General features: G+C 45.1%; 1 protein-coding gene across 2 annotated transcripts in view; it reads left to right on the forward strand.

The window, feature by feature from the left end:
- Positions 1-14198, forward strand: part of LOC105480186 (integrin subunit alpha 9) — a 387973-nt gene that overhangs the window by 66725 nt on the left and 307050 nt on the right. For both annotated transcript variants that reach the window (XM_071091443.1, XM_071091444.1), the window contains 4 exons: positions 1139-1276; positions 4913-5018; positions 6983-7077; positions 12011-12101. In XM_071091443.1, the coding sequence (XP_070947544.1) occupies positions 1139-1276; positions 4913-5018; positions 6983-7077; positions 12011-12101 (430 nt within the window). The remainder of the gene's footprint in view (positions 1-1138; positions 1277-4912; positions 5019-6982; positions 7078-12010; positions 12102-14198) is intronic.

The raw sequence follows: 14198 nt of genomic DNA on the forward strand, positions 1-14198 counted from the left end.
GTTGCTCAAGCCTGTAATCCCAGCACTTTGGGAGGCCGAGACAGGCGGATCACAAGGTTAGGAGATCAAGACCATCCTGGCTAACACGGGGAAACCCCGTCTCTACTAAAAAAAATACAAAAAAACTAGCCAGGTAAGGTGGCGGGCGCCTGTAGTCCCAGCTACTCGGGAGGCTGAGGCAGGAGAATGGCGTAAACCCGGGAGGCGGAGGTTGCAGTGAGCTGAGATCCGGCCACTGCACTCCAGCCTGGGCAACACAGTGAGACTCCGTCTCAAAAAAATAAATTAAAAATAAATAAATAAAATAAAATAAATAAAGTTTTAAATTTTTGACTTCTTTTGGAAAATGCAAAGGTTACTCCTCTCTGGGTCAGCCTTCCTCTTGGTGGCAGTTAGCTGCACCTGGGTAGAAGCTGCTGCTTTAGCCAGGCTTGTGGGCTTCAGTTTGCCACAGTTTCCACCAGTCCCTATTGTTATGTAGACATGGAAGACAAGTGTTACTTGCCACATTAATTTTTTTTCCTATGCCTGCCACCTGCCTGGATCCTGTTGGTATATGTGTTTGAGACTCCTAATTAAGCTATAATTAAAAGTCAATATTGTCTTGCTCTGTTCTCTCATCAGTCAAACAGTCTTAAAAGTTGTACCTTTTTCTGTCACTTCAGCTCATGCCTTCCTAACCAACCTTTAGCTATGCATAGGACCGGGAGAAAATAACCTATTTCCCCATGTAACATTTATTTTCATGCCTTTCTTGTGTTGTGAGATTTCATATTCCTACTTGCTTGGCCTTGTCAAATGTTCGATATAAGGGGCATTTTTATTATGGTTGTAACTTAACTTTGAATCCTCGGCTTGCATTTTTAAAAACAGCACCTCATTCTCTGGGCGTCAATCTATTTATCTTCCCCTTGATAGGACTCCAGGAATGGGGGACTTTGGGTCACACTGACTGGGGCCCTGCCTTGCTGCTGGAAGTTGGGTATTCCACTCTTTGCTAGGCATTCTGGCTTAGGGGGCAGCATAGCCATCCAGCCTCTGAGGGATGTTTCTAAAGCCAATGGGGTGGAGGAAAGCAAGGGCATCCTTGTGTGAGAGCAGACACTGAATGCTTTGTTGCAACTCAACTTGGTTGCAGATGGGCTCTTACTTCGGCTCCTCCTTGTGCGCAGTTGACCTGAATGGGGACGGCCTCTCTGACCTGCTGGTGGGGGCCCCCATGTTTTCTGAGATCAGGGACGAGGGACAGGTCACTGTCTACATCAACAGAGGAAATGTGAGTACAATACTGGGCAACGTGTGGATGGGTGTGGGGTAGGGACATTTGTCCAGCTAGTAGTGGCTGAGCACCCCTCTAGGTGGGCACTGGGGGCCGTGTTACCCAGAGGAGATGAAAATATGTGATTTCTGTCTTGAATAAGCTCAGTGGTCCATTAATGGAAAGTTATATACAATGTTACAACTGCGTACACCCAGGGGCCAAGGAGGAATCTTAATAATTGTCTTTTGAGTGCTTACTATGTACCAGGGACTCTTCTTCCTGCTTTCTGTGAGAGATTTCAGTGCAATGTACACATGGTATCAAGGGTGCCCATTTTTCAGGTGAGAAAACTGAGGCCCAGAGAGGTTAGGTAATGTGTCCAAAACCACACAGCTAAGAAGTGGGGCTGGGATTTGAACCAAGGCAAGCTGGCTTCAGAGCTGGCATGCTTTGTGTCTCAAGGTTATGCCACCTCTCTGGGAGCATATGCACATCTTCCCAGGGAAGCAGAGGAGGACACAATGGCTGGGGAATCTTGGAGAAGGCGTAGGAGTTAGCAGACAGGCAGGGTGGGCTGGAGCTGAGCTCCCAGTGCGAAGCTGGGCAAGTGGGTTGGGGTGTGAGGTGGTGTCACCACTCACTTCAGCATGGGGGGTCGAGGGACTGCATGGGAGCCATAATCTTGTTTTCTTTTTTGGTTTTTTTTTGAGACAGAGTCTCACACCATCACCCAGGCTGGAGTGCAGTGACGCAGTCTCGGCTTACTGCAACCTCTGCCTCCTGGGTTCAAGCTCTTCTCCTGCCTCTCTGCCTCCCAAGTAACTGGGATTACAGGTGCTTGCCACCACACCTGGCTACTCTTCTGTGTGTTTTTAGAAGAGATGGGGTTTCACCATGTTGGCCCAGCTGGTCTCAAACTCCTGATCTCAAGTGATCTGCTCTCCTTGGCCTCCCTAGGATTACAAATGTGAGCCACCACGCCCGACCAATAATCTTGATGTCCCCTATTCTGCAGAACCACGAAAGGGATGTGACATGGACAGAAAGGTGCCTCTGGCCCTCTGTAGCTAATGGAGGGTGGGTGAGTGGGGGCTGGGTTGGGGGACAGCAGTGCATCGTGGAGGCAGGAGACCAGGGAGAAAGCAGTCTTTTCAGGATCTGGAAGTACAAGTATTCAAGTACAAGTATTCAACAAGAGTGAGGTGGTTCAGTGAAAACATTCTGGTGCCGCCTACCTTTTATCTAACATGAGAAAATGCTTATGAGATAATCAGTGGAAAATGGGATGAAAACTGCATTTATAACCAGTCCTCAGAAATACGCCAAATACATAGAGAATATGAGTAACAGCTCTCTGAGTAGATGTTTAGTTTTATCTTTATCCAAATAGTAAGAATATAATTTCATATTAAAAAAAAATAAGTCAAAGTATACTGTTAAGCAGTGGCTGGGATGCTAGGTATCCCAGTTGGGAGAGGGCAGAGGTTTAGCTATAACGAAGTGAGCAGATGCCACAAAGGAAGGAAACAGTGAAAGGAGAGCCAGGGACTGTTAGAGCCTTATGTTGCCTCTGAGGTTTTCAGGCTTTTCAGGAAGGCAGATCTAAAACCAGGGAGGCTTTGGGAGGCCAAGGCGGGAGGATCACTTGAGGCCAGGAGTTCAAGACCAGCCTGGTCAACATAGTGAAACCATGTCTCTACTAAAAACACACAAAAAATTAGCCAGGTGTGGTGGTGCTTGCCTGTGGTCCCAGCTGAGGCTGAGGTGGGAGGATTGTTTGAGCCCAGGAGGTGGAGGCTGCAGTGAGCCATGATCATGCCACTGTACTCCAGCCTGGGTGACAGAGTGAGACCTTGTCAATCAGTTAATCAGTCAATCAGTCAATAAGCCAACAAGCAAGGTACAGTGGTGGTTGCCTGTAATCCTAGCTATTCAGGAGGCTGAGGCGAGAGGATCCCTTGAGCACCGGAGTTTGAGGTGGTAGTGAGCTTTGATTGCACCACTGCACTCCAGCCTGGGCTAGAAGGCAAGACTCTGTCTCTAAAAAAAATAAAATACCTGAGAAGGAAGGTGCTTATTGGTACCTGTTGCAGGAGCCCTTGGCACTGCATCCCCACTGACATTCTAGGAGGTCAGGGCAGGGTGCAGGGAGAAATCAGGGGGACATTAAATAGATGAGTGCTGTGGGCATTCAGTGGTGTCTGCCATTATATTTGCAGGAGACTGAGACATTTGTGTAGGAGTCAGGTCCAACAGCCAGACTGTGTGTCTAAATCAGGAGGTGGACTCTTGAAGCATAAGAACTGCCCCAGGCCTCCACTGGGCATGATGCACCTACACCCTCTCCTGCCAACCAGTGTTTCTTGATGTTGTGTGGTTATTCTAAGTACCAGAGTATTCTCATTTCTGTTGACATAGCCATTTGAATAAAGATCAGAAGGCAGTGTGGAGGAGGGGAAAAAATGCTGACTTTGGAGCAGGGTGGACCTGAGTTTGAATCTTGGTTTTGCCATGTGCTAGCCTGTGTGATGTGGACAAATGGCTTGAAATTGGTGGCCCAATTTCCTCATCTGTGAAGTGAGAGGCATCATAAGATTTTCCTTATGGAGTCATTGTGTGATTTGAATGAGGAGCTGGCTGTACAGTGCCTGGTACATAGAAGGAATCAGTTGCTGGTGTTCCTCTCCTCTTCCCCACGACACTGAAAGAAAGAAATTAATGCATATTTGTGTTTTGGGGTGGAGGTTTCATTCACCCAAGAAATCATCTCACCTTGACTGTTTTTAAGTTGTAAATTGTGTTTATAGTGAGAAAGAAGACTTGGTCATGGTAAAAGCCAGACACTCGCAGGATGGCCTGTGGGATATAGTGGGCCCAGACTGCCTCTGCACTGGGGAATGCATAAATCTTCTCATGCCCCAAGACATCAGATTGCATTGTATCACTCTGGTATTCCTGTGTCAGTGATTTGGGGTGAGAGTGGGTATGACTTTTTCCCCCAAAGTCAGATGACTTTTCCTGCCTTTGTACATCATTGACCCCCGCCCCTGTTGGTTAGTATTTTCTCAGGAAATTCATACCTGAGCCACGCATGAAAAACAGGCACAGTGACGTCTGCCACCACAGCCACCCCCTGGCCAAGAACGACTGGGTGCTTGGATTTTCTGAACCATGACTCCCTCTATCAAGATAACTCATACATGCACTTTGCAAAACAGCTTTATAAACTTGTACCAAAAGACACAGGAAAGAAAAAATAGAAAAATGTATACCCTTTTAAAACAACATTGGGGAAAAATTGCTATACCTTAAGGATGCGGAGAGCACAGGGGGGACAGGTGGGTAGGGAGGTTTGCTTGTGTGTAGAGCATTAGGACAAGGGGGAGTGTAGTCATTGGCTACCGTGACATTCTCCTTCCCTCAAAAATGCATCTCAGGCTGTGGAAGACCATCCTGCTAAGCAGGTAAAAGGGACTCATTTTGCCAGCAGGAGAGAGAAATTTGGGTTCCTGTAATTCTGCCCAGGTGTTTCCTGTCGATGAGCGTGCTCTAGCAGGGCAGCATTCAAGCTCTGGTTTTTTATTGATTTTTATTGTTTGTTCTGTTTGTTTTTGTTTTGTTTTCCATTTTCTCCTCCATCCTGTTTCCCAGGGAGCCCTCGAGGAGCAGCTGGCTCTGACCGGGGATGGCGCCTACAATGCGCACTTTGGAGAAAGCATTGCCAGCCTGGACGATCTGGATGACGATGGGTTCCCAGGTGAGTGAGTGTTCCCAGTGCGCGGAGCCCCTCCAGGTGCAGCACGCTGCTCTGCTTCAGAGGGCCAGCCTGCCCGCTGACTGTCCATCTCTAGCGGCATGCTCCTGGGTCTACCGGCCCACTCCAAAGGCCCATCAATGTGCGGTAGGGAGAGACGACACATTTAGAGGTGCTCTCCGTGTAGACACGCAGGGCCGAGCTTCCAGCCCACTGGAGTTTTGTCTCTGCATAACCCCTTCTCACTAGCTCGGTGTTCTTTGTTGTTTGCAGTGGAAACAAACCTTGGGGCTGGTTCATTTGGGACTTCTTATGGCAGAGAAGTTTGAACAGCTTCATCCTGCCATCAACTCTCCTTGCTTCCGAGCCTTTGATGCTCCATGATGCTCTACCACGTTGATGTGGAAATGAGTGAGGAGAGAATTAGAAACCCAGACATCTTCTGCCTGATTATAGCAGCAGCTGGGTTGCCTTTTGAGAGTGCATGTGTGTGTGTGTGTCTGTGCGTGTGTGTGTGTCTTGGGAGGCGTGGAGGCATATGTACCTAATGTTTAGGTCTGTTTGGACAGCAGTATTCCTCACAGCCTCTTGGCCTCTCTCTCTGGCTTGTTTGAGCCTCTTCGCCTCCCTGCATACACAGCATAAGGACATTGGGAGGCGGAGCAGCCATGTCACCAGGGTATATGATGGTGGAGGTGGGGCCACCCTTGCCCAGGCCAGCCATCCAGACGTCTTTGATACCTCCTAACACTGGCTACAGAGGGCTTCATTTTCCTCCCCCTTGGCCTCACTTCTGCAGACACATGACTTTGTTAGAAGCAAGGAAATAAAGTTAGGAAGATCTAGGCTTTGTTCTAGGAGTTGCCAGTTTGTGAGAGTAATGTTGTTTTTTTGTGTGTGAAGTGAATGCCTTCTGTACATTTCCTTTATCCAGGAATGGATTTATTATCAAATAATAATAAGGAATAGTCCTTTATCCAGGACCTCAGATTTTCTCAGTTACGCAATAGCCATTGTCTATGGAATTCTCCCTGACGGAAATTAGGGCAGGTAGTTTAGATTTGCATTTCTTTTTTTTTTTTTTTTTTTTTTTTTTGAGACGGAGTCTCGCTCTGTCGCCCAGGCTGGAGTGCAGTGGCGCAATCTCGGCTCACTGCAAGCTCCGCCTCCTGGGTTTACGCCATTCTCCTGCCTCAGCCTCCCAAGTAGCTGGAACTACAGGCGTCCGCCACCTCACCCGGCTAGTTTTTTGTATTTTTTAGTAGAGACGGGGTTTCACCGTGTTAGCCAGGATGGTCTCGATCTCCTGACCTCGTAATCCACCCGTCTTGGCCTCCCAAAGTGCTGGGATTACAGGCTTGAGCCACCGCGCCTGGCCAGATTTGCATTTCTTTTATTGGATGGGTCAGTGGTTTTTCTTATGAGCGTAAGGTAGAAACTTTTTTGGAACTAAACTTTTCTCGGTCAGCTTCTATAGTTTTCACTGTAATTTTTTTTTTTTTTTTTTTTTGAGATGGAGTCTCACTCTGTTGCCCAGGCTAGAGTCCAGTGGCATAATCTCAGCTCACTGCAACCTCTGCCTCCCGGGTTCAAGTGATTGTCTTGCCTTAGCTGCCAGAGTAGCTGAGACTACAGGCGTGTGCCACCACGCCCAGCTAATTTTTATATTTTTAGTAGAGATGGAGTTTCACCATGTTGGCCAGGCTAGTCTTGAACTCTTGACCTCAGACGACCTGCCTGCCTCGGCCTCCCAAAGTGCTGGGATTATAGACATGAGCCACCACACCCGGCCTTTTTTTTTTTTTTTTTTTTCCTACTAAGGGATCATGTGCCTAAATTAATGCTTGACCATCAATAACTAATAATTTCTGGCATCCAGGGACTCAGACATGATAACCAGAATTAGGGAAGCTGCACTTATATTGTTAATGTGGCTTTTTAACCCATAGCTGTTTTTCTACCCTCAGATGTGGCCATTGGTGCACCCAAGGAGGACGACTTCGCAGGGGCGGTCTATATCTATCACGGTGATGCCAGTGGGATAGTCCCGCAGTACTCAATGGTAATTGGTGTGAGAGTGATATGGCAACTATTCATACATTCATTCAACAAACATGTTTGGAACCTTCGTTATGCACCATGCCCTGGAGGTACAAAGAAAAACGTTTTTCTTGCCTTGGCCTTCCTACCCTTTTGTGAAAGATACAATTAATATTGCTTATTAAATACTAAAAAAAAAAAAAAAAGAATTCTTAGAATCCCAAGTTTGCTCACACTCAGGGATGCATTTTTCCTAAAGAAGATAATTTTCAACTCTTACTCAGAGTTAGAGCCATTTATTTAAGAAAAAATGCTCATCATCACTCGCCATCAGAGAAATGCAAATCAAAACCATGATGAGATACCATCTCACACCAGTTAGAATGGCAATCATTACAAAGTCAGGAAACAACAGGTGCTGGAGAGGATGTGGAGAAATAGGAACACTTTTACACTGTTGATGGGATTGTAAACTAGTTCAACCATTGTGGAAAACAGTGTGGCGATTCCTCAAGGATCTAGAACTAGAAATACCATTTGACCCAGCCATCCCACTACTGGGGATATACCCAAAGGATTATAAGTCATGCTGCTATAAAGACACATGCACACATATGTTTATTGCGGCACTATTCACAATAGCAAAGACTTGGAATCAACCCAAATGTCCATCAGTGACAGACTGGATTAAGAAGATGTGGCACATATACACCATGGAATACTATGCAGCCATAAAAAAGGATGAGTTCGTGTCCTTTGCAGGGACATGGATGCAGCTGGAGACCATCATTCTCAGCAAACTATCGCAAGAACAGAAAACCAAATACTGCATGTTCTCACTCATAGGTGGGAATTGAACAATGAGATCACTTGGACACAGGAAGGGGAACATCACACACCGGGTCCTATTGTGGGGAGGGGGTAGGAGGGAGGGATAGCATTAGGAGATATACCTAATGTAAATGACGAGTTAATGGGTGCAGTACACCAACATGGCACATGTATACATATGTAACAAACCTGCACCCTAGAACTTAAAGTATAATAATAATAAAAAAAAAAATGAAAGAAAAAAAAAAGAAAGGAAAGGAAGCTTTCTCTTTTTGGTGACTACTTTGTCAACCGTCTATGCTAAGGCAAAGGGATATATTTTAATATATATCTAGAAGGACAATGGTCCATGGTGGAGGGGCCTGAAACTGATCACAGGCTGTCATCCCAGCTGGCCTCAAAACCAGGAGCCAGTTAGGACTCTGCCCTTGTGCCCTATACTTGGGAACATGGAAGTGGTGAGTTCTGTTTTTTGCCGTATCAGCTTGGTGTTCAATCTTGCTGATGGTGTCAAGCCCAGCCCATGGGAAAAAAGGAAGTCATGCTCTCAGCAGAAGCATTGTCAGGACATTTGTGGATGTCTGCATGTGGAGTGGCACCGGCTCTGGTCTTTTCCCAGTGGGTCAGAGACAGAAGGGAACACACACTGAGAAATTTCCAATCAACAAATATTTATTTATTGTACACTTATTACATGCTAACTACTTCCTACTCATATGTATATATTTGTATTTTAATTTTAAGAGGCAGCATGTAAATGCAAGTACAACTTCTACATGAATAATTGTCCTGTGGCAGATAGAGATAAACTAGTTAAGGGTGGAGGGTTGGTTGGTTGTCACTGGTGCCTCAGATCCCCTGTCTGCTGGCCTCCTGCTGAGCTCAGTGCCTCACTTGCAGGAGACAGGGCTTTGGGAGGCACTGGGAAGAGGAGGGACTGTTTTTTGGGTGCCTACTCTGCCCTTTCTTTACCCTTGATCCTCACAGCAGCCATATAAGATGGGTCCGTTTATTATCCACCATTTATCCATGAGGTGACTACGCCCCAAGGAGGTTATTTAACTTGCCCAAGGTCGTAAGTGGCAGTATGGCCACGGAATCTTTGCCAGTCTGATGCCTGAAACTTGTATCGTAACCACCATCCTCAACTCCACATTGTAGAAAGGAACACTCAGAAACTCAGTAGGAAAACTTACGAATATGGAAACTATTTTGCCATGAGGCGTACATTCTCTGAGGGGCATTTATCTAACCAGACCATCCTCTTTTCATTAGAAATACATAACAGGGGATTAATAAACTTTGGTGATTCAGCCTACAAGGCAGGAGGAAGAGAGCTTTAGGCACAGTTTGGGGGCCACATCTGAGTCACAAGAGCTGCCCTAGGCTGGGGCGTTGATGCTCTTCCCAGTGTGACAAGCTAAAAGTCACCCAAGGAGCCCCATGCTCGGGCAGCGGTCAGGGTCATTCTCCACGCATCCTCCGGGAAGCTTGTTTTCCTGGACCTCAGAAGCTAATCACACAGTGAGGCAACCTGTGAGAGACCCTGGCTTCCCCTCCTCTGGGGCCCTCCAGTGTTTTGTTTGGTTGCTGGGTGGAATCCCTGTAGAGAACCACAGTATAACTCTTGTGGTTAGCATGGAGTGTCTTTAGTAGGAAGCAGGGATAGCAGCTGGACCAGCCTGCCTTTGTCAGCATGCAGGCTGGCTCCTTTGCTTTGACAAAGAGAAGTGGTTTGGGACTTTTAAGAAAAAAAAAAGAAAGAAGCAACTATGATTATACTTTTCCAAACTGCTAATATGTGTATGATAAGGGCAGTGATTTAAAAGGAAAAAACAAAACCTTTTAATGGCAGATTCTTGCAGGCCCAGGTCCTGGACAGAGCAGGCATTGTGTGGGTGAACTAGAGGAAGGAATCAGAAACAACTCTGGGCAATGGAATCACTTTGCTTTGGCCCAGATTGGTATTATTTCTGCTGGGTAAATTGTGAGATCAGGGCCCACACTTCTTCCACATTGCTCTTTAACTCTCTCTCTTGAGTTTACCACGGAGAGTGTTGATTTTAAGATCCTTGTGTGCCTTTCCCAATGCAAGAGCCCTCTGGGCATATGGCGGCTCCTGTGATCCTTCTCTTGCTGGAAGGGACACTGCATAGAAACCTGGTCAAGCGGAGGTTTCCAGGGCTCCTGGTTTTCATTTAGGGTTATTAGCACTGGGCAGACTTATCTTCTTGGCTTTATAGCATAATGGCCTGCAGATGTCTGTGGGATAACTTAAGCCTGCATCACCACCCCCAGATGGACCACCCCTTCACTCTCCCCCTCGTCCCAGCCACAGCATACCTTAGAAATGTAGATCCAGGGGCAGGCTGCTGCTAGAGTTCTTGGACTTCAGAGCTGAGAGGGTCTGCTTCAAAATGTGGCTTTTAAGAAATGCACAGACACACATGCATATTTGTTTAGACAGAGCCATGTGGGATGTAGGGTTCTCTTCAGTGTTTCCTACAGTGTTCTGATTTGTACTTTGGTGCTTGCACATTTCCTGTTGGATGGCTTAACCGAGGATGGCAAGCAGCCTTCTCTGATCACTTCTAGGAGGGTAATTTGCAGTTATCAGCTGCTGGGGGTCAGGGGGCATCCTTCGTGCCTCCATCTGTAGATCCTGTGGAAAGTACCCCCTCCCTGCTTTCGTGACTTCTCTGCAGGATGACTCAGGAAAGAGAAGGATAAGGAAAGAAAGTCAAAGGGAGCCCCTAGATAGCTGGTAAACCTGGTTCTGTTGTACTTTGAAAACAAAGCATTTCTCTTGTCCTCCACAGTGAGGGCATCAGGAAGTAAGCCTCCCCTGGGAACCATGCAGATAAAGGCAGAAAGAGTAGGTCAGATCCCAGAAGATGGGACTTTTCTGATTCAAGAAGTTCAGTATCTTTGTGAGGAACTGCGCCACATGAATGTTGATGCACAGCTTCAGTGTGACAAAGGCAGTTTGTACAATAAATATTGCTGAATCAGTGCTGCCTGTGTGGATGTGTGATGAACTTAGTGATGAATAAAAAGTAGGCACAGCCAGGAGTAGTGGCTGTAATCCCAGTTCCTTGGGAAGCTGAGGCAAGAACATTGTTCGAGACTTGGGGTTTGAGACCAGCTTGGGCAACATGGCAAGACCCCGTCTGACAAAAAAGTAAAACAGCTGTGTATATTGGAGCATGCCTATAGTCTCAGCTACTTGGAAGGCTGAGGCGGGAGGAACACTTACACCCAGGGGTTTGAGGCCGCAGTGGGCTGTGATGTGCCATTGCATTCTAGCCTGGGCAACAGAGCAAGACTCTATCTCTTAAAAAAAAAGAGAGAAAGTTTCATTTTTAAAAAAACATATAAAGTAAGCATAGATGCTAGCGTGTCCCATGGTGAAGTTGCGAACTCCAGTTGGTTGAGGGAGCTGTTTTCTAGAGGGGAGGGCATCTTCTTCAGCCGAGTTGTTTTGATTTCCTACAGTTTAAGAAGGTTCAGGACCATGGAGTTCTAGATTTACTAGGTAAAACTGTTCACTCCTGTCTGTGAAGCTCCAGAATCTATAGATCTTCTGGTTGGCTGGACAGAGAGGTAGTTTCCACATGGCCATCTTTTCCAGCTAGACACGTTAATTACCTGTCTGTCTAGGGAAAGACTCTGTAATGTGTGCCTCTTAGGAGGAGAGTGTTAAATATTTAGTACGTATTTGGGAAGAAAGATAGAAGCTAAATATGTTCTTAGAATTTCAGCCAGCTACCCCTGTGTAAAAACAAACAGAACCTCCATTAGAAATGGAAGTTAAACTGTATCCATTTTGAACTTCAGCATGTCAAAACATTATCATGGTAGTCTAGGTGGATTTTTTTCATTAGCACAGAACTTAGAAAGAAAATTAAATGATGACATTTGGCCAAGGCAAGTAATAATAAAGGAGTGTGTGGTCTTCAACTGTCTGCTAAAGACTTGCTGATCACATTCGGATTACTCTTTTTTTTTTTTCTTTCAACAACTTTAAGACTGAGCGTCAAGGGAAGCTGGAATAAAGCAGTCACAGTTCTTATTTGTGACAGTGGTCTTTTCCTGTGACTCCATTTCCCTATTATCTGTTTCAGAAACTGTCTGGGCGGAAGATAAATCCAGTGCTCCGGATGTTTGGTCAGTCCATATCGGGAGGCATTGATATGGATGGAAATGGCTATCCTGGTAAGCTGTTTTTCTTTAAAGGCATGTGAGATAAATGAAGATAAATGCATGAAGTAGAATAATTTTCTGTCTGGTTAGCAATCATTACATCCATTTAGAATTACGACAATTCACACGATAGAATAGGGTGTTTTGCCTGGTGTTCAATTTTAAGATGAAAATAATGTTGACGTTTATTTTGGGGTTTTAAAATGATCTGCTCTGAAGAGCTTAGCACCAGGAGGGTGGATTTTTATAGTGGTTTCTGTGGCAGTGATTCTAATGACGAAAAATCGCACTGGCCACATCTAAAATGGTGAATAGTGAAACCTCATGTTTTCCTTTGTATTTAACCACATTCAAAGGCTTCTTACTCTGGGCAGGAAAAGGAGCAGCATCCCCCACCCCCCCATATGCCCCCACTCCCCGCCCCTACTCTTGAAAGAAAATGGTGGAGAAAGATTTGGAGTGAAAAGAAAACCACGTCCTCTTGTGTGTGGACAAAGGAGACCTTCACCATTCAAGGCTGGCTGGCTTGACTTTAGGGTTAATTAATGCCTGTGGTGGTTGTGGCTAACTGGATAAAAATACATGATTTCCAACCCAATCCCAAGTGATATCTGGCCTAGGTCAAATTGCCTGGGTGGTGGAGTAGTGGTTCTTCAGGTGTTTCAAGATGGAGTGGGGTCAGGTGAGGAAACAACAGTAAGAATTTGAAAAAAATCCAGAATGGTCATGGAATTCAGGAAACATTTCTCTAAATTTTGTAGTCATCTTGCTTTTGAGAAATCTTTCTTTCCACTAAAATTTAAGAAAACTAACGCAGTCTTGTATGAGGACACCACGTTGTGTACCTTTGTACAGATAGGAGTTTTGGAAATTCCTCAAGACTGCAGAGCCAGGAGGAAGTGTGGGAATAGAAAGAAGTCAGTGTTGAAGCTTTTGTCCCAAGAAAGACCCTCCTGGGCCTTTGTAAGTTTGAGAAAGCAGTTCTTGTTCTGGGCAATTTGTGGCCATCCGCAGATAATACCTTATATGGGTTTAGCATTTAATATGTACAAAATGCTTCCACATGCAATATGCGTCTCACAGTGACCCCAGTGGGTAAGGAGGATAGGGTGTTTTCCCCGCTTTATAGACAAGGATGCTGAGACTCAATGTCAGGGGCTGCCCAGAGCCTGCAGTGCACGGGGATTCAGCTGCTTCCCAGTGGTTCAGCTGCTTTTCTGCAAATGTCAGGTGAGCAAGGTGTTCACAGTTCACAATGGATCTGAATTTCTGATCTTGTGTTTTTCATAAGGGAAACTGACAAATTCGTCAGGTTCTTTTATTTTTAAACATATAGCTAATTTAAAAAGACTATTGAAGAACAAAATTGATAAATACACCCAAGTGGAGAAATTTTAGGAACACTATAATTTGTGGATTTGCTATTTGTTTTTCCTTAATGAGGCCATCGTACAGATGCTCAATGCATTTAGTGATGTGCAGATTCGGACCCTCTTGGACTCAGATACTTGGTTCTGTGAAGTAGTAGTGGGAACCCCACGGCCAGGGATTTATATTGCCGGGTTGGGGTGGTAGGGAGAAAGGCATACAACCACTGGAAGAGTAAGTACTTCCTAAATTAAAGTTATTTAGGAATAAACATTACTGGTTAAACCAGGGTCTTGTTTATAGCTTGCCAAGTATTTTCATGAATTTACTGACTTAAATATCTGATTTCATATATTTAGTAAATATTTACTATAAATCTAGTGAGTACTTAATGAATATTATATAATGACTAATAAATATTTTCTGATTTAAATGTAATGAAATATTATCAGCCTTTGAAGAAGGCCGTGGGGATAATTATCTTCATTTTACAGACAGGGATACCATGAGATACTCAGGTCACATAGAGTGAGGGGTGGAGGGTGACGATTCCGTGTTCTTCAGAACCTAGAGAATTTTCCAAGAGTCACTGAATTCTAGGTATGTCTTTCTCTAATTCACTGATGTCAAAAGAAGTATAAGCCATATGTGTAATCTAAAATATTCCCGTAATTACATAAAATGATAAAAAGGTGAAGTTAATTTTATTAATTGTTTTAGCCCAATATAGCCAACATATTA

The sequence above is a fragment of the Macaca nemestrina genome, chromosome 2, assembly GCF_043159975.1.
Source record: "Macaca nemestrina isolate mMacNem1 chromosome 2, mMacNem.hap1, whole genome shotgun sequence".
NCBI lineage: Eukaryota > Metazoa > Chordata > Mammalia > Primates > Cercopithecidae > Macaca > Macaca nemestrina.